Genomic DNA, 25,849 nt, shown 5'->3' on the forward strand with positions numbered 1-25,849 from the left:
TCTATATATATTTATTCATATATTCAAATTAATTTATAATTTTATTCCCATTAATGCATCTTATTAAACACACCAATTCTTCTTTACTTATGTAGATTATGTACTAACCTACTACCCTGCGATACACAGATTTTCCATACATTTATTTTAATCAAATTTGTACTATAGTATTTTCAAAAGACGTTATTATGTAGTTGAAGCTTTTGTTGTTTGATAAATTTGTATTCTAAGATTTAATAGAATAATAAAACTGTATGTGTAATTTAAGGTCATAAATTTTATATATAGAAACACAATTATTGTAAAATTACTTCTAGTTATTTTACCATGTAATTTCTATAATTAATAGATGATATTTTTTATTATAAATCAAATTTTTATGGTCCGCACAACTATACCAGTTATCATATAAATTTGCTTTTTATTTTTATTTTTTTAATATATACATAACAAATAAATAAATATATATGTGATGAACTTTTCTAAAATGAAAATGTTCAAATCAACATTATAATACAATAATATTTATGGACATGTAATTTGTAGAAATTTAAGTTACCTACTAAAGTCAATATTTGAATAACTTCGCATATGTAAATTTGTTGTAAGAGAATTATCAATGTCTGAAATTTTCTACAATGAAAAAGACAAAAAAATAAATTATAATACATACAGATTCCTTCATTATTACATTATAAATGAAAAAACTGCATATATACTTAAATTGCTATAATATTTATAAGAGTGAAAAACCTACATGCAACATCTCTTTAAATATTAAAGTGGAAACTTCTATTATAAAAATTTATATTCATTTGGTGTAGAAAGATTTTAAAATTTTAAATATGAATCATTTTCTAAATAATAAAATCACAATTGAATAACTTATATATATCGATACACGTAATTAGTTAGTTAAAGTAAATTAATTATATATTATCTAGAAAATGATTCATGTAGAAATTGAATTATTTAACAAAAAGGAAATTTACTTATTTATATTAATGCATTTAGTGCACAATTAATGTACAAATTCTCCTGCTTATCAAAAAATGTACAAATTCTTCTTTACATTATGTATTATATATTATAGATTTTGTCGTTCTAGTATTATGTATTTTAAGTTGATCAAATAGTATTTCATGCACCCGTGAAATCACTAGTCAATATAACATAACTAATTTAGATGTAAATTACTCACCTCAATAGTCCCCTTCGAATCAAAACATCGAGTTATGGTCCATCCTCCCCGCTTAGATCATTTAAATTGGTCGGTTTCAATCCAGTTTCGAAAACTATGGTCTCCATAATTGTGAACGACAATTAGCCATGGTCGACTATGACCGTTCACTGTGAAGCTAAAACAATTGCCGGTGGCAAAATGTTACATTTACGCTCTAATGCATGACAGAAAAAAGAAGGTTGCACCGGATTGAGGAGAATTGCAGCCCCGGTGCAGTTCATAAAGTTGCCTTACAACACAGCCCAGTCCTAGAGGAGAATTGCAACGATGTGAATGGGAAGGAGATAGAGACTGCAGCGGAGCCAAATCCCACTCTACAGATATGATTATACGTGTGAACTAGGAGAAATTTTCAAGTCATTTCCCACAAGTTGCCTTTACAGCGTGCAAGCATTGACAATAAGGGCCGCGGGGTGGACTCAGAAGACTTTCACTTCTTTTCAGAAGAAACGATCCAGAAGTTTGTTGAGTCCTTTTTCTCGTCTGCTTTGGAGCTTTTTCCTTTTGCCAAATTCCGCTATCTGCTAGCTTGTTGTCTTCCCGCTCGTGATCATACCATATCTGCGAGATCATGGAGGTCGACTTGCCCAGTCTCTGCGGAAACCGTGGGTACGTGTATCTCTTAAACCAGTTCCATTGTATGGTTTTTTTTATCATTCCTTTGGGTCAGTCATAGGTACTGTTAAGGAACAAGGAGTAGGGCTAAAATATTTGAAGTTCGGTGCTGTTACGCATCCAAACTTGGGCAGAGCAATCTAGTTGTTTCCAAGTAATCAGGATTTAGATAGATCTTTCTTGCTCGACAGAACTGCAATTCCACCAGCACAAGAGGAATAAAATGTTTTAATGCCCTTCCCGTGATGCTTTTTGTGCCTGAAGCCGTCCTTTCACTCCCCCCTCTTTTTTTCCTTCTTTGTCTCACTATGCAGATCCAAATGGAACCTGAATCTATCTAGAAGTGGATAGTTCTAAGATATCGGAACTGAACCTACCCTGACCGTTGAAAAGGACAAGTTTGGTACTGCGCATCTAACTGCTTGTGCCAGGACCAATTTTTTTCCGGGTCCAACATTCTTGCATATTCAGGCATCTCGAGGTTTATTTATAGAAACTATAAGCCTCGAAGGTTGGAGGGCTTCTCGACATTTTAGCTCAGGTAGTGCGTCTGGGGATCATCAGTCGAAGAGTGTATGCTGAAGGTGAGGTGCTCTGGGTTTGTTCGTCTCATGCTACTTTTTTGTTTAGTTCCCTATATTGCTACTTGCAGAGAACCGATGTGCTATTCTGGAAGTCATTCATAGTTCAATTGAACTATATAGTTGAGTGTTAAGCCACTGGGACGGCTACTTTGTACATTTTTTAACTCAGATAGTGCTTCCATTTTGTTGGGTAGAGAACGACATGGTGTGACAGATTGTTCTTGAGGGAACCAAGCTAAACAAAGTGAATGTTCTAAAATGCTCCTTTATACAAATAGTTATGGAATCCGAGGTGAATCTTGTGGGCATGCTCTGACTCTGTTTAAATGGTTTTTCAGGTGAGGGGAGGTCTACCAAGTCACTGACAGATGGGGATGGAACAAGGATGAAAGGGGAGTAAGTAGCAGTGGAGTCGCTGTTCATTGTTTGCTTTGTCCATGTCGCTGCAAAATGCCGCTCCAAAATAACCCAGAACTATCTACAGTCTGGAGATCGGGACAACCCTTTTTTAAGGTAAGCAATAGGGACTTAATGGTGATCCTGTTGTACTATCAGAATAGTAGTTAAGTTGCTCGTGAATATGCATAAAGCTGTGTATTACAGCCGACTGCGTTTCTGCTTGCAATGGACCATGTTTTTAGAGCTGTAATATGTCTATGTTCTCTGCAAATATTTCAAACCATTTGGGATAAGAGAAGTTAGCGAGGCTTTTCCTACATTGCAGCTCTGCTATTGCCAGTCTTCATTCATCAGTGGTAGACCATTGAAGGTAAAGGTTCTTCGACTTGCGATGATCTTTTCTTTTCAGTTTCCATTTTGGTCCCCGTAGTTTTTGACATGGATGCAATGATCAGATTCATAGAATATGTTTCAGTTGCCATGACTTATGGAACATTACATAGTGTCTCTAAATACAAGATCTGTGATTTTTGATATTACAGTTGCCTAAGGATCTGTAGCTGGCATGGGTAAGCCAAGGGACAAGTTCTGGGATCACGCTGAAGCTATATCTAATGAAGGTGAAGGGCCTCGTTGGAAGTGTAAGTTCTGCAACAAAATATTTTCCGGGGGAGCTTCTAGGATAAAAGCACATTTGAGTAAGGCCGGAGGTGGAGGAATTAAAGTTTGCGAAGCAGTTGATGAAGCTACAATGGAAGCAGCTAAGGAGGCACTTGAAGGACTGGAGTCGAATAAAAAGAATACAAAGAGAAGAAGGCTGGAGACTGGTATGAGTTCACCGTCAGTGAACCCACAAGTGGCGGATCTGCAACCTACTCTGCCATTTCTTGGCCAGAGCAACCTCGATTCACTACTGCAGGGGAGTCCTGATGCAATTCATGGAACCGGCTTGCCAAGGCAGTGTGAGCTGATGGATCTGGACGACATCTCGACTTGCTCCGGTTTTGGGGAATCTACTATGTGTGCCAGGATGCAAGAATTCAGGGATGAAATACTGGTAGAAGGTCCATCAAATGCTCAAATCAATGACCAAAGTAACATGCCATGGTCAATCTTTGATGCTGCCGCAGTTGACAGATCGGATTGGCATCAATATGGCACTCTCCCAGAACAAGTGCTGCACCTTGTGTCAGATGATCACTGTCGTTCGATGGCACGTGACTTGCAAGGTGAAAATGCAAACTCACCATCACCTGAGATCCAATCCTTGCAACCAGATGCTCCCATTCTGCTACCTGTGAAGGCTCGGCCACCTCTTTCTGAAAGCACCCTCAAGGTGAGAACATCAGAGGTTAATATCTGTGAAGACAACCCAGTGCAAGGCGAGCATGATCCATTAGTTGAAGCATGTAAAGCTAATAACACTATGATCATGCAACCCGATCGTTTTGATCCAATGCAAATCGATCTAGATCCCAACAATGGGGGCATTGCTTCACTTCTCCCACAGCTTTCTTCTGGGTCAATCTCAGCTGCAACGGATTTTAAACAAGATGAGATGTTAGCACCCAAATTAACGGGTCGGGATTTCATCGTGGATAAGCTCTGGGACTTCTTAATGAAAGATAATATTTTACGCATTGGCGTCTATGGGATGGGGGGAGTGGGGAAAACCACAACCATGAAGCACCTATATAATAAATTATGTGCAAGTACTGCCTTTGCTAATGTATTATGGATTACTGTGTCTAAAGATTGCAGAATCCATGACCTTCAAAACAAGGTTGCGAAAGCACTCAATGTGCCGGACCTTTTCAAGGACGTTGACGAGGCGATGAGGTCAACATTGTTGTTCAACCATTTGAGAAAGAAAATGAAATCTTTAATTATTTTAGACGATATCTGGCAGCATTTTGAGCTCAAAGAGGTAGGAATTCCAGTGATGAAAGATGGCATTCAGCTTGTATTGACCACTCGTGATGTTGGTATTTGTCAGAGGATGTTGTGCCAAGAGGTAATTAGGGTCAAGCCCCTATCTGATGAAGAATCGTGGAACTTGTTTTTAGAGACACTTCATTCTGATCTATCTCCTAGTCGGATAGCTATTGCAGAGAGTATCGTAAAGGAGTGCAAGGGGCTGCCACTCGCTATTAATGTTTTGGCGGGAAGCATGAGGGGAGTGGACAGTGATCATGGATGGGAAGACACACTGGAAAAACTAAAAAAACCAGAAGCTCTGCAAGAGGACATGCGAACAGGTGTTTTCCCAATTCTACTACACAGTTACAGCCGCTTGAATGTAAAGAAGCAACAGTGCTTCTTACAATGCGCTCTGTATCCTGAGGATTGGAAAATCTATACAGGAGAATTGATAGAATCTTATATTGATGAGGGGTTGATTCGTGGGGATAGCAGGTGGAAGATGTACAACGAAGGCCACCAAGTATTAGATGAACTAGTAAAGGCATGTCTCTTAGAAGAGGTAGCTCATTACTCTTATAATTATCATTTTTATGATATTTATGGAGGTCGGAGAAGAGTTAGGATGCATGATGTGGTTCGACATATGGCATTGTACATTATGAATGGAAACAGCCCATGCATGGTAAAATCTGGCTTAGGTTTGGAAGATGTGCCGAATGAGGATGAATGGTTCCCTAGTCTTCAAAAGGTCTCCTTGATGTACAATAAAATAGAAGTAGTTCCATCCATGTCACCAAACTGTCCCCAGCTCTCAACTCTATCGCTAAGGGGATGCTCGGGACTATGTGATATCCCACAATGTTTTTTTGAGCGTATACGGGAGTTGAAGGTTATTGATTTGAGCCATACTCACATCACAAGAGTGCTTGGATCTGTCATAAACCTGGACAAGTTGAACGCACTATTACTCAGAAAATGCTCTAAATTATCTCGTATTCCGTCCCTGGTGAAGTTGACATTGCTAAAGAAGTTGGACCTCCGAGGGTGTAAAGGTATTGAAGAAGTACCAGATGGTTTGGGAATGTTGGTTAATCTAACATATCTCGACTTATCAGAAACAAGAATTGAGAGGATTTCAAATGGAGTAATCAGTGAGTTAAAGAAGCTACAGTATCTTAGAGTGGAGTATATAGAAGTGAAGGGAGAAGAAGTTGGAAAATTGAAGAAGTTGGAGCTACTCCAATGTCGTTTTCTAAATGTAAAGGAGTTGAACAAGTACACACAGGCGCAGCAAGCAACAACTATAAAGTCATACATTCTCCTCATAGGACCTCATGCAAATCATAAGTATTGGCATAATATGCGCCAGTTTGTACATAATAATGATGATGACAATCTTTGGGATAAGAAAGTCGTAATTATGGGTGAAGGGCAGTACAACATAGGAGAAGTCTGTCATCTCCCAAGAGACATGAAGGCATTGCGGATTGATGGTTTCTCTGGGAGCTGGAATACGTCCAGCTTTTCACAGCTTGAAGAACTAGAGGTGCTACACATAGAAAACTGCGGTGAGGTAACGGCATTGAGTGGCAGTGGGAGTGCAAGTCGAGGACAGCCTGGAGACCATTGCCCCAATCTCAAGGTGCTGGTCATCCGTAAATGGCCAAAACTAAAGCATATGTTGGTGCTTGGACGTAGCTGCAGTAGTACTTTCTACCTTAAGAAACTAAAATGGTTTAGGATACATGGTTGCAAGGAGCTGGAGAGCATAGTAGCAGCAGAAGAAGCATCATCATCATCATCATCACCACCACCACCACCACTGCTGCCACCAGGTGCATTCTCCCAAGTCCAATCAATTCGCATCATTGACTGTCCAAAGATGAAGAATTTGATAGGGCCTGAATTGCTTCCTCATCTCCATTTCCTCCAGTGGATATCCATTGATGGCGCCATCAATATGGATGAGATAATAGTAATGCCATCCCCACGTCGTCCTCCAGCCATGTCCCCCCTTCTTCCTCTCCTTACAAGCATATATGTCTCGGGAAGTGAAAAGATGAAGCGGGTGCTAAGTGTTGAATTATTCATGATCCTCCCCAACCTCCAGGAAATCACTGTCCAGAGATGTGGACAGATGAAGGAGGTGATAGGCCAAGAATTATTATTAGACCACGGAGCCACGTTCGGAACCAACAATACGAGCAGCTTGTTGTCGCACCCAATTGCAGCATCTCCTGATCAATTAAGTGCAAGAAAGCTGACCTTGAAACTGTACCACCTTGAGGAGTTGGAGAGCATATGCAGTTGGGCTGGACTTCGGGATCTCATACATGTCATTGATATAAAGAACTGTCCGAAGCTGAAAAGGATTGAAATGCTTGATGTTCATGATGGAATGATAGTCGCTTCTCCTCCGCCTTCTCTAAAGGAGATATTACTATCAATAGACGGAGATGGAGAATGGTGGGATTCTCTGGAGTGGTTCCACCCCGTGGCCAAGACTGCCCTTGAACCTTATGTGTTCATCACCCCCAGATATCCGACTCACAAAATTCCTATACAGGAATGGCGGTCGGCCATAATCTTAGGGAGGAAACCTAAAATGTGGCGGAGGAAGTAATGATGCCCGTCAAGGTACTAAATTTTTACATGTTGATCAAAATTTTCCACTTCTTTCTCCTTAGTTTTAGTAATTGTTCAGTTACCACCCAGAGTAAAATCTCATTCTCCAAGTAGACGTGAACGGAATTGTTACTCCCCAGATAATCAAAAATCAAAAGATGTGTTGAAAAAAAAACCCGAAATGCCCTTGAACAAAAAGCTGATACACGTTTAATATATACACTTGTTCGCATAATATATTTAAGATGCAATGAAACCAATCTCTGAAAGAAAAATGAAAAAGAAGGTCATTCTAATTCTTTCAAGGATTTTAGAAATATTCCCTCATAAATTTTATCTCTATCTATGAAGTATGGACCCAGTAACATTATTCGTTTAACCTAATATCCATTTCTTTTGACACAGCTAATTCATAATGAAATAAAACTACCCAAAGTCAGATACCGATTGATCAATAGTTTGTCACTTAAGATCTTTCTTATCATATTTCTTTTTTCTTAGCTCCTGCAAGCAGTGATATGGAATCTCTCTTCCTTTTTTTTAAAATATATACATATATATATATATATAATAAGTTATTTGGTGATTTTCCACTTTTTTTTCAGTAGATGGTGATTTTCCACCTTTTATGGCTCCAACTTGCACCTATTTTCTTTTATTTTTGGTTATATATCCTCCTGCGAGCAATGATATAGAATCTCTCTTCAGCTTCGTTATTCTAATCAAAAGTTTCTCTTCATTTCTCTGTCGCTTTATTATTAGGCTGGCATATGTGCAGAATCTGTGGAAGGGGAGCTTTATGTGTTCTATACCTGCACTTATCCTTTGTGCATAAATCGCTGATTACGCATGTGTAAGAGGAAGCAAAGGATTGTGCAGGACATGCATGAAGACGACAGTGGTTATCGAAAATGCTCCGCAGGCAAATCGAGAACGGATACGTATTTGATATGTCTATGGTTGGTAGTCTACTACTTTTGAATTCTAGTTCTATTCCTTTTCTCGTGATACGTAGTAAAAGATGTTCTCTTATAATTAAATAAACATTTGGCTCGAGAACTTGAAAAAGCTGATGTTCCATATGTTTGTGATTTGCATGGAAGAATCTCCCATGGCAAGGGAATCTTGGCCTTCCAAGGTGGTGGTCCATGTTCTGGTTTTATTTTTCGAGAGAATTATATTGATTATCATATATGTGGTTACGTTTGGTACACCTGAACGAGAAGAAAGAGAATGGGATGGTCCAATAAGAGCATTCCACTTTTGATACTCTTCTTTCTTTAACTTGATAGAATGATCATTCTTTCGTAAAACTTAACTAATGCTCACTCAATCATTCTAACTAATCTTCATACAAGTATCCTATACTTTCTTTTGAACACTTATATCTAATTATATACATATAATGACGTGTTGGTAGACAAGTTCTAGAATGGTGGACAAAGAAGTTCTTCTTGGACTAATCCACAGATTCAGGTTCAGAACGATGAGCAAGGTTGAAGAACCCCTCCAGATAATTTTCCAGCTACATCACAAGCGAGAGCTGATCGACTCGAAGGCTCTAGTATAGTTCTAGAGAACAAGTCCTTGCAATGACTGGCTCGACCACCGACCCTTACCTCATACCCCTTCTGGTAATAGTGTATAATTCTTTCTTGTTTTGGTTTCTTCTTCAACTAATTTTCTAGTGCGGTATTCATCTAAATATATCAGCTTAATTAACGCTCTTCCTCTCTCTCTAATCTCCACGAACTTCATGTTAGAACTATTTTTTAGCTTTTCAATAGAAAGGCAGGCAATGACGTCGAGTTTGTAAGACCCGGTATTTTTTTAAATCTGCTCCTATCTCCACTTCAAGCATCTTCTTTTTTATTTTTATTCGTATTTTTATTTTTTCTTTTTAATTTTCTAAATTTTGTCTTTCCATAATTTTTTTAAAATTAAAAAAAAATCACGGAAAGTTAACGGAGATTAAAAGTAGCTACAAACCAGACAATTTTTAATGTAAGTGCTTTAGTTTATAACAATTTTCGTTTTTGACTATATTTAGAAAAAAGAGAGTATAGACTTTTTTTTCTAATGTATAACAATAGTTAATTATCCGATATTCAGAAGATATAATAATATATACTTGAGATATTATTGATGATCGTTAATTGAAAGATGAAAACTAATTTAATTTTGAGGCATAAATATCTTTAAAATCATGAAATTTCAAGTAAATTCTTACAAACCCTGAAGTATTAATTAAGGGGAAACGTAAATAAATTAAGCAATGAAAAGGACGGATATGAGTATGAAATTAGATAGAATATATATATATATACACACACACACACACTCATATACATATATACATATATACATATATATATATATATATAGCACCTTTCGATTTTGGGAGGAGGGGAGTTGGATTATCTCTGTACCTGATCTTCAGTATTGTTGGGTTTCGTGGAAGCTGTGGGCGCCAGTTTCTATATATATATATATCTTTGAATCATTGCATTTTGCTTGCCAAGTGAACGAATATACTATTGGCAGACCTGACCGTCTTCTTCAAACATTACTGTCAGATAATCATCCACTTTTTCGCGAACCATAATATATGGAAAAAGGGAACGGTACCGATTTATTGTTGCTTCGAGAGGCTCTTGAGCCTCCACCCGTGGCTTGGACCCTTGGTCCGGGTTCACGAGGGCTCGATGAACCCACCCGAGCCTCGTGGCTCCCGAAGCCATGAGGTTCCAAGAGTTACAGAGACCAGCAATGTTCATCCTCTTTCTTGCGAAGAAGATGAACAGTCATTATTTTTTTAATTTAATCTTTAATTTATTTATTTTTTTACTTTCAAAAAATAGAGGACATTTTAGTCTTTTCATAATTTATCTGCTTTCATTTCATGATAATTCTTGAGACTCAACCAAACAAAGGTTTTGAATCGGAATTTCAGTTCTATTCCCATTAAATTTCATTCTCTGTCAATTCTAATCCCTTTAATTACATTCCAATGAACCAAACGCCACGTAATACCATTGTATCAATTTAGTGAAAAGATGATGAAAGTCGATATTGCCATTGAGATGGATTTCTCAAATCCTTTTTGGCAAATTGAGTTAGGGCAAGTGAAACTTGAGCTGTTTGAACTATTGGACGTTGAAGTACTCGTTGGCGCCGTTGGTTAGAAATGCCCCGCCTCTTGAGGAGTCCGAGTGAAATGTATGGAGATCTACCATAGGTGTTGTGCCGTCACCTGCCGGACAATGCTTGAATTTGGCGACCATAGTTTCCGTTCACTGAGTATTGCCTGTCTTAGGGCTATGGCCTCATATTACCCCAAAAAAAAAAAAAAGTTTTCGTCTGTTCGAAATTCACCGCATTAGCATCCATCGACTGAGAGTGAGAAAACCGAATCATGCTATTGGTTTTCGATCGATTGATGGATTTGTAATAGAATAGTCTTCTGGTGGTATTGTCAAGATTTTCCATGGCGTCCCACATGCCATAATAACAATGCATGAAATAAAATATTGCGAAGGTCACTTGGTGCAAGCGTGTTAGAGACAAGTTTGTAACGTGTGTGGTTTGCACCATCTGATCTTTATCAAAGGAAAGTGAGTCGAGTTCCTCACTAGAAGAACTTGAATTGAGAAAAGAAAAAAAACTCACAAGGTGAAATAGGAAAACACCAATCAAATTACAACAAATAAAAAAATTAAGGATATTATTCACTCAAATACTTACCGTGATTTTTCTTAATTGTGGGAATCTAATTGTTGGTTGTTTATGAATTGCAAATGAAACACTATTTAACTTCCTCATTTTTTTCGTCATCATGGTTTTTTCGAAATATGAAAGAGTAAGATATGATCAGTTCATCCTACGGATGAGCTCGTTGATGTAGTTCTCACGGTTTCCGGCATCTCCACCCTCAACGTAGTGATTCCTCTTCTTCTTCAGGCCTCCAAGGGGAGCCTTGAGCTTAAACGGCCACAAGAAGTTGTTTGCCTCCTTGAAATGAGGTCCGACGGTCATTATCTCATGGATGAGACCTTCCATGGAAAATATCCCGCACTTCCCCAAAGCCTGCACATTCTCATTCCACAGTTAATTAGTTGGCAAGATCCTCCCAAAACCACATTAAAATCTAGCAAACAGAATACAAAAGCGTAAAATACCTCCTCGATGATCGAGTTATTAGTGAGGGCAATTCTCTGGTGATTAAGCTTCCCGTATCCCCTCTTGTAGATGAGTTCCCTCACACTCTTCAAGTTGGGATAGCTGAATGACATGCATTACATGCACGTTGTTAAACAGAGTCCTGAAGGACATGACATTACAGGGTTCCAAAAAAAAGCGCCACTTACCCATAGGTAACGTAGGGTTCAACCCTATGAAGCATGTTCATTGTAGCTTTGTTCACCTTGAGGAAGACGCCATTAAAGATCTGTTCAAACGGGAATAAGTCAATCATCCGCCATTTTACACCATCCTCGGGACAGCTCGTCACTACTGATTGATATCAATCAACATTATAAGAAACAATTCATGCTTCTTGAACCATAAAAAACCTAGTTTTTGGGGGCAAAAAAACTATAATCCCTATCACGAAGTTTCATAAAATTCATTCTGCAGTGTAACTCGGCCCTTTTTTATCTTATTAGTGTTTGAGCAAAGAAATTGGATGCTCCAATTATACCTGTCTCAGACGCAGGAGCTGCAGGATCTTTCTGGTCTTTGGGTCCACCGCGTTGATCCTGACATTTCCAAGGATTAATGCTATTAAAAAAAAAAATTAAATTCCGACTTAATAGTGCAGCAAGCACAAAAACATACCCTCGAATGCGAATGATAAACAGAAGCTTAGCTTCGGGTTCAACATAGAAACCACCCTTCAACTTTGCCTCGCGCTTCAGGCGAACCAGCTCCTTAGCCTAAGGACCATAGTCAAATGCAGATAAAATTTAAGCAGAGGGATGAACATATCAAATACCAATCACATTTAAAAAGAAATAAATAAATAAATAAACGAGAAAAGATTTGACCCGAAAAACAAAAGCAAAGAGCAACGAAAGACAAACAAACCTGCTCCTCGTACTCTGCGCTGAATTTCTCAGCTTGCTTGTAAATCACCTTCCTCTTCTCTCTGGCCTGTTTCTTGGCGACCTCGATCTCCTGTTTCTTGGCCAATGCCCATTCCTCGTTCCTCTTCCTCTTCTTCAACACCGACTCAGGAACTATTGCCTTAACCTCTTGTCCACCCATCTCTTCTGTAAGCAACATTCCCCATTTTCACAGATTATCAGAATTTGACATTTATTTCCACAAATATATATATATATATATGTATGTGTGTGTGTATGTATATATATATATATAAATCAACGTCTTCCAGCCTCAAGCTGAATTTATCCAAACTGGCCATAAAACTTATCATTCTATATAGATCTAATATCCGACTTCCTGATTTACTAACAAGCATACAAGCAAGAACAAACAAATGCCGCTTGTTCTGTACGACATAACCATAACAATAAGCGAAAAGAGTACGTAGATCAATCAAACACCAAATGAACCAAAGAAACGGCATAGGCGAATTGGAAGCTCAAAGCAGAGATAGGCTCCGTGCAATTACGAATCAGCAATAAATAAAAACTCCGAGCCATTACACTTTGGGCACGGATCAGCCGCAGATTAAGTGAACAGATAGTAAACTGAACAGAAGATAAACAATGGCATGGGATTGACGAAAACAGGTCCGGCGAGGGTTCAGTAACTCACCGTGAACGTCTGCTAGTTCCAAGCGGGCGACGGCGGAGGCCGACGGGGTTCTTGAAGGCACTGAGGGAGTGAAGATGGAAGGCAAACGAGGGTCTCATATTTAATAAGGTTTCGGCCACGGTCATCTCCGCCCTCATTTCTTCATCGGCTCAAGGACAGAACGTGATGACAGCGTAGGCCCATGGGCTTCGGCGATGAATTTTGGGCCCAAAACCAATAATACAGGCCCAGTTCCGGCCGGAGCACAACGCAGCCCTTTTGCTAGTAACTAGTTAGTGGTGTTACAAATTCAGCTGAAAAATGGGTATTCTTTTTTTTTTCCCTTTTATTGCCGATAAGGAAAAAAATGGGGACTCTTATCTTTGTTATATTGCTGTAATTTCAGCACATTCTTTTATTTTTCAGATATGTGGAAGTCGTATAATTTTGAATACTAGTCCTTTTTCTTTCTTCAACTTTCGTCCTATAATTTTGCATGTTGATTTGTTTAATCTATTTAATTTTATTCATTTAAGTTACGTACTTTTGCTTGCTTTATATTTTTATTTATGCTCTTTTTTCGACCATAAAGAAGTTTATGGATTTGGCACAATAATAGAAATAAATTGAAATAAATGGGCCCATAAATACGACAGATGAGAATCGAACTCAAAACCTCTTGATTCCGAGTCAATGTCTTATGTCATTTTTTCGAAAGACTCATTTCTTCTTATATTTTTATATATTATCATTATATTTTCGTTATTTTTTTAACTAAAATTGATGAATTGTGTTGTTCACTTTATAAAAGTTTCCACGTGGATGAATATCGTCAATTTATGAGAATCATCAATGTCCATCTTCTTCCCAAATATATTTTTATTTTTATTTTTAGAAGTTAAAATCACGTAATTCCATATTATCATTTAAAATGTCTCTCTCTTGCGTCCTTCATCGTCCTCCCTATCCACAGACCCCAAAACACTAGTTTCCATCCACCGTCCCTGGCGAGTCCGGCTCCGAACAGGCACGTCCAGCATCGTTCATTGTCCCGTGGATTACCATATTTTGGCTGAAGCAAATTACTGATGATATATCTGGATGCTCAACGTAATTTACTTTCCCACTCAGTTCGTAAAGTACATTTTTTTTTTAGACGGGGCTGATATCTAGATTACCAGCAAGATTATTAATCTTTGTATAACATTACCAACCCATACTAAATATGGCATTCAACAGTACCAACAATTTTAAGAGTGGGAATCTATCATTTATCTCTGGCCTCCTCCTTGAATTCAAGCTTGATTGTGTACGTCCTTCGAGAAATGAACAAGAACAACTTGTTCAGCTCTGTCGCTTCCTCCTCCTCGCCACTCTTTGACCAACCGTCTTCTCCCTTATGGCTAGGGTGCCCCTAATGGCTTCATGGGGAGGAGGATATCGTGATCTTAATGCGGTTAACAATCAAACGAAGAGAAAATGAGAAATCAAGACACGATTGATTTACTTAGTAAAACCCCTTCAAACGAGAAAGGATAAATCTCCATGGGCAGCGCTAGAGAATAATTCACTATGAAGAATGGACATTACAAGTTACAGAAATCCGTCTCATTCGACTTCCACTCAAGATCGCTACACCGAGAATTCTAGCCCTCTCACTCTTGAGTGTTTCCCAAGCTCTCTATGGAGTAAAACGATTATTATACGTTATAGATATGTGATACACTTATGATTGATTAAAAATTCAATATATTCTATTTATATTAGATGCTTTACTGCATCTTCTTTTGCCAATACTACATGGTCGAGCAAGTTGTAAATTATATTTCTCAACTAATTCCTCAAATTATTGAGATAGTTAATTTTTTAATTCTCTATGTCTTCTTTTATGTGAAGAGAATTGATTAGTCTCTAGCGAATGAGAGCACTCCATTCGATACATGAGAGCCTTCCACATAGGATTTTTAAGCATTTCCGATTTCCCATCAACTAACTCTTTGAGTCTCTGTTATTTAATATGGATTTGAATTTTGAAAATTATTTCATTAATTTCAATTTTACATTTTCCTATGAAAATCCTTTTCTCTCATAAAAATTCGGAATTATGTTTCGGCGTATTGTTAAAAATTTGAACAACCGCTAACGTCGGTGCAATGCTCGAGCTTCAAGACTAGTTCTTAACTATTACGCTCGATAAATAGTAAAGGATAACTAGTACATTAATTATGTATTATGTAGTTTTTAATTTATTATTACATATAGTAAAATAAAATACCCAAATTCATGTTATATGTTTTTAATTAAGAATTCTTAACTTTTACACCCCACAAATGGTAAAGGAGAATTGGTACAATAATTATGTATTATTTAGTTTTCAATCAATTTACTACATATAGTTAAAAATGAAAAGCATGTAAATTCATGTAATATGTATTTGATTAAGAATTCTTAGCGATTACAATTGATAATCATAAAAATGAAACTAAAATTAAAGTAAGATTACCCGAACTTTGACCACTTCAAAGTAAAATGTAATATCTATTAGATTGGTATGATCCACAAAATGTAATACTTGCTATGGAAAATATATTGGATTGAGATGGATTAAAATATAAATCTTTGGATGAATTATTTTGGAATTTAGCTTAATTGTAGCTTTGAATAGGAAAATATAGATGGCTGCATAAGAGATGTCTTCGCTTTATGTTGGACCAAGTCCAATATATAGCGGTCAGTCACATACAAAATTCTAGTTTGAAAATAGGGTGTGGTCGCAGAACCAATAGGCGGACAGAATAATTCCAATCTATCAATCTTCATACAAGAACCAATAAGAAGATCAATTGTGCATGTCAAAAATCTTGCCATTTGGTCAGGCAATTGAACACGACATAAGATTGGGTAGCAACATTTGTTAATTCTGTTTCTTTCTCTTATGTTTTGTTTATTCTCAGTTTAAAAGGCAAATATATATAATAAAAAAAAAGAAAGAAAGAAAGAAAGAAAATGAAAGCAATATTATTTGGGGAGAAACTTGCATAATAAAAGTGATAGAACAACACTTCACTACAGTCAACTTAATATTATCTTAGTTGAAAAAAAAAACTACTTAAACGAGAGAGAGAGAGAGAGAGAAAATTGTCTCTGAGATTGCACTTAGCAGAGGTGATCTCGAAGCCCACTTCACCGTACATATACTAAGCAACTTCAAGTGTCAACACACTTTAAACATCTAAATAAAATGAAAATATCTGATAAAGCATCTGCTTATCCATATATGTATTTGCTTAAAAATTAAGAGAAGTTCAGCAGCTTCGAAACCACTAGTGCTTGCAATGGTTTTTTCTGTTGAGCTAGGAAGACATCTTAGGGGCAGTATGATTGATCAAGCTGGAACTTGTGCAAGAAGAACAACCTACAATATATATCAACATTTAACTAGGTTATTTCTATGCATCCTGGTCATGATAACAAACGACGGACATCATAAGCATCGATATGAGTGAAGTTGCTTTTTTTTTTTTTTGTCAACAAGGAAAGTCAAAATTTTCAGAAATTACTCAGCACTGAATTGTGATGACAAAAAAAGGAAGCTCCCCTGTAACAATCCTAGCCCAACTAAACCTAGTGATACATCATTTGCAATGCGTAATTACTTATTGAGCAAAAACTAATAAAAGATCAATTTTGACCAAAATTCACAAAGATATATTAGGGAAGTCAATCGTTATTCAATTCTCTTATTTTATAAAACAAGTTCGAGTCAAATAGCAATGATTTGAAGCATCTCAATAAGAGATTGATTTCTCACTTTTGAAAAGGAAGTGAAAGAAAAATGTAGTGTAGCGCAGTAGCACATGCCGTTGCTTGTAAACCAAGAGATTTGATTCTCATCAGTTGAACTTTCCATATCTCTTTATTTTCATATTTCTTGTTTTGTTTACTATGTATATGGGCATTCTTTGTAACAGGAAAAAAAAAATATCAAAATCAGATTCTTTGAGAATCTCTTTTTTATTTCAAAAGTTCTTTAAGATTAATCTTTCACTGTATGAGAAATATGGAATGATTTCCTTAATCAAGACTCCAAAACGAAGAAAGCGGATAGTTAGGGTGTGTTTGTTTTTCAAAAATTTATTAACTCAACTCAACTCAACTCCAATTATCTTCAATTCAACATCACAATCATTACTTTTTTTCATTTTTAAATTTTTTTTAACAATTCAATTCAATTTTTAATATTAAATTCTCTCAACTATTCATTATTTTTTCACAATTCAACAACACAATCATTACTTTCTCTCAATTATTTATTACTTTTTTTACACTTTTTCTCATAATTCAATAATACAATCATTACAAACTAATTAAAATCAAAACTCAACTCTAAATCTAAACGCACTTAATGTTTGTATGTGAGAGAAAGGAGAGAAAACCTGTACTGGTTGAGCTGCAATGAGGGAACCAGTTAACATGCCGCCAACGACAACAGCATCATCGTTCGAAAGCATTATCTCGACCTTGTTGCCATTAATTGGATCGCAGATTCCTCGAACCAACACAATTTCAAAAAGTCCCTAGAAATACAAGTTAAGGGGTTAAGAAGATCAATTAAGCCATATGAAATGCTTAGAGAGATCATGTCAAGACGTGAATGAAATTCAATGAGATGTTGTATTAAAGCAAGGCTGGAGGCTCATAATAGTTTGATTCATCTGAAGAATGGATAGGTCACATTTGTTGCCATACAGCTACACAATTAACTACAATCCATAAATGAATCATTAACAGTGCAATTAATCTATCTTTTAACTCATTACTAGCCTTGAGAGAAAACCTAGAAAGATGAACTTGTAAAAGAAGTTTTCCTTCTTTGGACTATTTAAAATAGATATTCCTATCAAAAAGTAGATTTTTTATAAGTAACAAAAAGTGGAATTGGATATATAATAATAATGTTAATAACACTAACCCTGTGATAAATTGTTCCAGATGTTTGATTAGTTATTGCTGCTTGAGAAATTAATCCGCTCGCAGAAAGTATAACTCCAGAGCAATTGTTCTGCTCAAGCAAAGTCATTACTGCTTTCATGACATCCTGAAAATTTGACAATGTCATTGCTTAGAATCTCATTAGCCCCATATAATTCCCGATGATCACATAATACTATTTTCATGGCTACATGTACCCGTCAAACATATGCATAGATATTCTCATGATTTATTGTATCTCGTGAGTAATGGAAAATGATAAGGGGCATACGAAGAAAAAGCTGGAAGAAAATCGAAGAAGACTCTATTTGAGGAATTAGCAAAACACCCAAAAATGGAAAAATCGAACCAAGCCCAAAACGAAAGTTTTTTTGTTTTTTTGTTTTCTGACCTCAAATGGTTCTTGGCCGGCTTCTTAGGCATGGAAAAACCGACTCAGTAAAAGTAGGGCCTGAAATAAAGGACCGACGAAGCTCAGTCCTACCCGAGTAATTAGTAATTGTATATTTCTATTTTAAACTTTCACAGTCTATAGTTTAAATCCTATGTTTTTTACTCTACAATTTTAATTCTCGCTTCCTTTAAATTATTCATTTATTTGATTTGTCTTTTTTATTGCATCGTTAATATTGTGTTGGTCTTGTTATGATTATATACTGAGATGGCACAATACAGGAAAATTTGTTGTAAATATTTTGTTTCTTATATTAGAACTTCAAGCTTGAGTTTTGGTCCCAAAAAACCGATCCAAAAGACCCAAATCATGATTCGTTTCATGATCAAGGGGTCAACCCACTTCTTTTTATGTTGAGATTGTTGACTAATGCCTTTCAATTAACCCAAGAAGACAAATCAAAAGGAAAGTCATTAGGATAGCTGGGTCTCCAATCTTAAGTGGATCCTCAGGATCACTGTAACAGATTTTTCAGAGCTACTACTCCATATCAGTATTTATCATATTTTTTCCTTTTATCTTCCTCTCCTTTTTTTTTATATATAAACTCTGATATCCGAAAGTCTAATAGGGTTTTGACTAATTTAGTTGAGCCAGATCAGCTTTCCCAACATGGATTTTCTCCATTTTCAAGACTTGAACTCGATATCTTACTTAAAGAAAACAAGTACCAAATCACTTGAACTAACCCACGTTGGTCTATTTTTTTCCTTATCTAACAAAAGATTGTTAGATCAAATAATATACATTTTGAGAAGAAAAAATGGTTTCTCCTAGACGAAATGAAAACCTAGTTAATTAAAAAAAACTTTTTAAGTGGTATAGTAGCCATTTCCCAATTTATACCCCATCTCCAATTAATTAACCATAGATATGTTAGTTGAAAGATAGAAGAATTGAAATTTTAGAATGCACATGCACTGTGTAAGAATAGTATGAATAATCTATATGATAAATTTTCGGTTACTCGGAAGACCCATGAATTTAGTATAATGAAACAGAATTCCCAATAACTAATAAAAGGTACGGTCGTCTCACTAAATATTAAACTTAAAATCTCTTGGTTCCCGCGCAATGATGTATGTCACTACACTACGTCCTCTTTGATAAATTTAAAATAGTGAATAACTAGAGGTATTACTCACCACATCAAAAAGTTTTGATCATTGAAAGATGTCAATTTCATTAGAAAAGCAAAGGTATATACGTATCAAATGTATAAATAGAATGGCTAGATCTCTCGAATTGCTACTTGGAAATGTAACATTTTTTTGTTCTAATCGGTGGCAAGTTGGTTACTTTTATGGGCGACTCAGGTGTTCTACAAAAAAATAAGTTTACATCATAGCTCTTGACTTGGATCACAATTATGTGAAGAAGAGGAATAATATTAAGACGGATTAGTAGGACTAGGGGAATCGGACCGATGTTGGATTAATGAAACGCTTGTATGAAGACTAGGGAAACTCAACATACATTGAATTAATAGAAAGTCTTGTTGAGACCTTTACAGGGCATGATAAATTGTTCGTGTTCAAAATTGAATCAGAAACCAATCCCACACTTATGGGTGGCAAACTCTCCTAATCCAGTTCATGATTCCTATTGCGCTATATGGTTTATCCGAGAGAGAAATCGAGTTTCAAGAAATTGTGAACAGTAATATCTATATATAAATGTCTAATTCCCCGATAATTTCAATTATAGTTATATTCTCACTGTAGCATTGGTTTCAAGATTTTTTGGCCCTTTCTCATTGATAGACTCATAACTAACATAAAAGCATTTTGTTCATTCATTAAATTCATGCCTTTCAACAATGAATTACACATGATGCTATTAAAAAGTTATACGAATAGATAAGGCGGCTCGGGTTGTAACTGATGTATGTTGGTTCTTGATTTAATTTACTTTATGTTACAACATTAACATTTCTCAACTATATACTTGACATTCTCTAAGTGGATACTATTAAATAATTCACTTGATCATCATCTCTACTGTAGGTATTTGGGCAATCATTCTCTATGAAAAACATGTACTTAATATGTCAATGCCAATTCAATTAACGTTCTTATTAGTTGCGACCTTGAATAGTTTGGTCTTTTCTGTTTCTTCAAACGATATGATGGGTCAATATTGGCTTCATTGGGTTCCGCTGTTAAAGTTATAGAATATACTACCAAGTTGATCATTTCCATTATTGCTTTCCCAGTATAAGGGAGCATTGTTTGTAGAATCTACCAATAGCAATTTTAATGTTAAACATTGACTCCTACAGAATTACCAACATCTCTTCTCGTTCTCTTCTATTCTTTTGGATTTTGACTTGGTTAGTAGATTTAGCACTTATCCCTAGTAATAGGGGAGACTCTTAAGCCTAATAAAGAAATTGGGGAAAGAAAATAAAAGAGCATGAAAAATTCCGCCGAAAATAATCAAGCCCAAAGTCTCTTTGCTACCCGATTAAGCTGCGTTGAATGCATATATACTCCTATTCCTAAGGTCAAGGCTTTCCTATTTGCGCCAGTGCACCCGATTCTAAAGACCTGCCGTACATCACTCCATAAATGTTTGATTACTCAAACATAGAGATACAAATACATATATAACTAAAATTTACTTTAGTAATAAATGCTACTCAATAAATGTTCTTCTATTCATGTAATTGAAAAGCAGAAAAAACTAATTTTAATTTTCTTAAATTAAAATTAATATGCTACTTAAAGATATATTATTTATATAATATAATCACATATGAATAAAATATAAAATTTATAATGTGAAAATAACGATTTTGATTGAAATATTTCAAAATTTGTGCAAAACAAAATTTATCTATCTAAACGTGATATCTTCACCAGTATATAAAAGGAAAAATTAATTTTAAATTTTCAAAACTAAAATTAAAATACTACTTAAATAAAAATTATTCTAATTCTATGAATGAGAAAACTGAAAGAGTAAAAAATTAACTAATGAAAGTAAGGATTTAACAATATAATATTTGAAAAAGATATTTACAAAATTAAATTGGAATACTTACACTTCATCTTATTTATGAGTGAATCTGGATAATATTAACGATTAAATAAATATATGCCATTATATAGGAAAGACATTGGCAGCAAATTTGCACTAAACTATTTATAATTAGTTTAATATTAGGTTTGTAATTCAAAATATTGAGTTATCATTGAACGTTTTAAATATACTTAAAAGTAAATTTGTTTTTAAAAGTTGTAAATAATTATGTTAAAACAAACTCGTGCAACGCACGGGGTAGAACACTAGTTCTATATGAGATCGACTTAGATGAAATTGAAGGTTTGAAAACCAGATTTGGTGTTATTAGTTATTACATCAATCTGTGCATTAAGTTAGAAGATCTCAATCAATAATGAAGAAACCTCAGTAGCACGATATTATATAAGCTTTATCCAATAAAGTTGAAAGAGTTTAGGTAACGCCATTAAATTAACTCTTATAGAAGAATCCGAGAGGAAGCACTCACATCATATTATGAGCTTTAATTGAAAACTTTGAATTGATTACTCGAATAAGACAACTTCAGTCATCTATCCCAATTATCGCTTCATTTTATTTTTTTGGGGTGAATATTGCTTAAATCATGACTTATTTGGCACGTGAGTAGAAGATCAAATAAAAGAATGTGACCAACGCAGATATGAAATATCGCTATTTGATCGTAGCCCAACTACTGTTCCTTTTTGCCCGAAGTCTAGATAGGACAATAGGTAAAAGAAATCGAGGGTGGCGTGTTTTATCATAGGAATGGGTCGTCCTTGAAAAAATTTGGTTGGTTCTTGTTAAAGTGTTAGATCTTTCATAGTCTGCCAAAGGAAGTGGATTAAGCTAATGGGGGAGATCCAGGAGTAACCAGAATAATCGTTCTAAAGCAAGTTTATCCAACGGCACAAAAGATGACCAGATTTTTCACTTTCTTTTTTTCTCTGTGAGCAAATTCTTCTCGGCACGCTGTACTTACTTCAAGAGATTGTCAGCAGCGCCCCAAGGGCTTGAAAGGGAGGGAAAGAGCCTTAATGCCATAAAGCATGAACACTCTTACATACTTGATTCTTATGGAACATTATCTCCTATAATAAAGAGGCCTCCTATAAAAGAAGTCTTGATTATTATGAAAACAAAATACCATTCTACTTTACTCCCCATGAAGTTGGAACTGATCCATATTAAGGACAATAAAATAGTCCGAAAACTTGGAGAAGGTGGAGACTAAGAGAGACAAAGAGGGCTATAGTATAAAGGAAGGATCCAAGAGAGAGGCTAAGGTAGCTAGATAGGATCTGAACGATGCACTATTTCAAGTTAAAATTTCAGTAACGTTGAATCCGTAATCCCGTTGGACTGGACGGAGACTGAATCAAAATCCAATCCAATTCGCCACACGGTCCTTTTTTCTTCCACAACTTACGGTCCGAGTTTGAAAACATTTCTTGGCAGTGCCTTTGATAGGAGAGGAAGCAATTCTTATGGATAGTAGCTTCTATAATATGTTCTACTTTTCCACCCTTTGAACTCCATCAAAAGTCTCCTTTTCCTTTCGAGGGAAAATTCTGTCGGAAATGGAAAAGTCGAAAATTCTTGTAATCCCTGCCTCTCGACTCCCTCATTCCCTCCATTTCCTCTATAATATATATATATATATCCTTTTTTTTTCTTTTAAAAGTTCCAAAAAAATGGTAACCATTATTCACTTAGTTATCAATTAACTCTCCAGAAGACACTTATAGTTGGCGAACGGCTCGCAAAACATACAATGGAGCCACATAACTACTTTCAAATGCATTAATAAAGTACTTTTATCTAGATTCTCAGACACCGACAAACATCAATATAAGAGCAAGCAATCTTTAACATGCATACAACGTAGGAGCTGATAAATAAGGAGCGTCTGGCCATTTTGTCAAGAGGGAACCTAAAAAGTATTGAATGGAATAACATATTGACCTATATGAGATCTTGAAATTGGTTCCCTGGTTCCATTCTAACGTATCAAACGTGTCATTGCTCAATTGATATTTATACAAAGTGGAGGTAACTCTGTATTCTGTGGATATTCCTTCTAAGTCAACAATTAACCAATCCAAGAACAAAATTCTACCATACTTTCACTTAATATGCATACAGCAAATTAAGGATAGGAGAATCAAGGTCGGATGAAGTAACCTGGTTAGCATTGACGACGATAATATATGGTACCTGCTCTTTGGCTTCATCCGTGACTGTAGATAGAAAAACAAAATCCATCACAATAAATAAAAATAGGGAAAAAAATTAGTTATCCAAAATTGGAGTGATAATTTTATTCATTGACATGCTTGCTCACTGAATAAAACATCAAATTATCCGAAATGACCAAAATAATGTTATTCTTCCATTACTTGGTTGGCAAAAGGAGATAAGAAGAGATGAAAGCAATGAAGCCACGATCATCTGTTCAATTGAAACTAGAATTTAAATATATCCGAAGTGGTGAAGTGTACAAAATTTCCTTTTGCTTTTTAATTTGCGGTCAGATGGTATCCAGGTGAATTATCTTCTAAGCACAAAAAAAAAGAAGGTATTTCAGGCTAGTGTAGGTTTTTTTGTTTTGTCTTTTCACTTCCATTCTTAACTAATAGTATTTTTATATATTCATATGCATATATAACACGGAGCAAAGTTTATTATTTGTTTAGAAGAAAATAACCAAGGAAAATTTTAACGATTTCAAAGAAAAAACAATTGAAAATTTCCAAGTGCACCCTTTTTTATGCTTTGAAGGATGTAAATTCCATAAATAAGCCTATCTTTGTTGAGACAATTTTTTTTTTAATTCCTTATCCAAATTTATTTTGGTTAAATAAATTCTCAAACAATGCTTGAAAATGAAAGTTGATATGCATCAGAGATCAAGACTTCAATGTCGATTTCCATTCGGAATAAATGGTAACCGAACAGAATCACCTGGAACCGAATATCAATTCTATACTAACCAAATATGAAGGGGAGTCTGTCATTCCGTTTCCAGTTCCAACGCCAAAATGTCATGAACCAAATGGGCCCAGCCTAAGTGCTGATAAAATTGCTAGGCTTATTGAAAATAGGTCTCAGATTTCCTATTTCCTCTTCTATCTATAAAACTGCCGCATTTTGACCTTTATTTTATTTTCTTTTTCTTCTTTATCAATTTATAAGTATCGCATAGCCCATCAGAAATTATAATTTCTAAAATTTTGATAATTTTCTTTTCTTGCACTCAAATGATAAATCTCAGTGAAAATCACGATAGATAGATAGATAGATAGAGATCTTTGCATCTCTAACTTCAGATCCAGAGCCCTAAAACCCTAAAACCGTAAAAAAAAATTAACTTCGATGTTTTAGTAAGAGTTGCATGAGTGTACACTGGACATCTGAAGTGAACCGATTAATGGAAAAAGGAAAAGGATGAAAACCTATCCACAAAAGCAATAATGGACTAAGCAATGAAAAAAATGATATGAGAATGAAACTATATAGAGAAAAGATGCGGCACCGGGTGGGATAATATCGGGGGCATCATGGCTGGTGCCCTCTGCCAAAGTCGAAGCAACATGATCTCCGGCATAGTAGCCCTCGAGCGGGTTACCTCTTGCTTCCGGGGTTGCCGGATCAGTATTATCTGGCACGTTTTCGCCGGCCAATCGAGCTCCGATCGGATGTGCAGGTGCGTTTGCCTCTGCCATTTTGGATGCTTCCGAAGGGTTGCACGCAGTTACAAAGGTCTGAACACTCTGGGGAAAAGGTTGAAGCAAAAGGCTTATTACAAAGGGTTTTCTTTGTTGTAAATGAGGGGAAAATCTGACAAATTACATGCAAAAAAAGACATAAATGAAATTAATTACATTCACTTTCTAAGAGTTTTGCTGGCTTTGATTAAACACTACCAAATATATAGAAAATGAATTATCTTTAGGGTTAATAACAAAGAAAAACACAAACTTTTCAAATTTTAATAATTCTAGTACGAACTTTTTTCTTTAACCTAGAGATGCACAAACTTTCGATTTGATAACAATTTTAGCACGACGTCAAATTTTTGTTAATTTGTACAGAATCGAGGTCATAGAAGCCATCGGCGACCCTAATCGAGGGGGAGGGTGCTGACGATCCCAATCGGGAATGATGGGAGGGGTCGTGGCTCCACCTACCTGAATCAAGAGAATCTCCAATTTAAGAGTTCTCCTG

At 35.8% G+C, this 25,849-nt stretch overlaps 3 protein-coding genes across 6 annotated transcripts; 1 reads left to right on the plus strand and 2 right to left on the minus strand.

Moving 5' to 3' along the window:
* Positions 1–1,641: 1,641 nt before the first annotated feature.
* Positions 1,642–8,658, plus strand: LOC116201928 (disease resistance protein RPS2-like). 4 transcript variants are annotated; one of them, XM_031533390.1, is made up of 6 exons: positions 1,642–1,852; positions 2,173–2,442; positions 2,781–2,955; positions 3,141–3,211; positions 3,384–7,401; positions 8,152–8,658. In XM_031533390.1, exon 5 carries the CDS (start codon positions 3,407–3,409, stop codon positions 7,385–7,387), a length of 3,981 nt encoding a protein of 1,326 aa, XP_031389250.1. In that variant the 5' UTR covers positions 1,642–1,852; positions 2,173–2,442; positions 2,781–2,955; positions 3,141–3,211; positions 3,384–3,406; the 3' UTR covers positions 7,388–7,401; positions 8,152–8,658. The 4 variants fall into 4 exon arrangements, with proteins under 4 accessions (XP_031389250.1, XP_031389251.1, XP_031389249.1 ...); XM_031533389.1 differs by having other exon boundaries at positions 1,643–1,852; positions 3,167–3,211; XM_031533391.1 differs by lacking the exon at positions 3,141–3,211.
* Positions 8,659–11,035: 2,377 nt separating this feature from the next.
* On the minus strand, positions 11,036–13,305 carry LOC116198708 (60S ribosomal protein L7-2-like). Its single transcript, XM_031528931.1, has 7 exons — positions 13,171–13,305; positions 12,475–12,659; positions 12,226–12,323; positions 12,089–12,146; positions 11,757–11,836; positions 11,568–11,670; positions 11,036–11,475 (listed from the first exon to the last, which is right to left on the minus strand). The coding sequence occupies exons 2-7, from the start codon at positions 12,652–12,654 to the stop codon at positions 11,260–11,262; spliced, it is 735 nt and encodes a 244-aa protein (XP_031384791.1). The 5' UTR covers positions 12,655–12,659; positions 13,171–13,305; the 3' UTR covers positions 11,036–11,259.
* A 2,877-nt stretch (positions 13,306–16,182) lies between these two features.
* LOC116201532 (AT-hook motif nuclear-localized protein 4-like) lies at positions 16,183–25,413 on the minus strand. Its single transcript, XM_031532796.1, has 5 exons — positions 25,158–25,413; positions 23,807–23,862; positions 18,122–18,247; positions 17,586–17,726; positions 16,183–16,564 (listed from the first exon to the last, which is right to left on the minus strand). The coding sequence occupies exons 1-5, from the start codon at positions 25,345–25,347 to the stop codon at positions 16,535–16,537; spliced, it is 543 nt and encodes a 180-aa protein (XP_031388656.1). The 5' UTR covers positions 25,348–25,413; the 3' UTR covers positions 16,183–16,534.
* Positions 25,414–25,849: the final 436 nt, after the last annotated feature.

Source organism: Punica granatum, chromosome 3, assembly GCF_007655135.1.
Source record: "Punica granatum isolate Tunisia-2019 chromosome 3, ASM765513v2, whole genome shotgun sequence".
Taxonomy (NCBI): Eukaryota; Viridiplantae; Streptophyta; class Magnoliopsida; order Myrtales; family Lythraceae; genus Punica; species Punica granatum.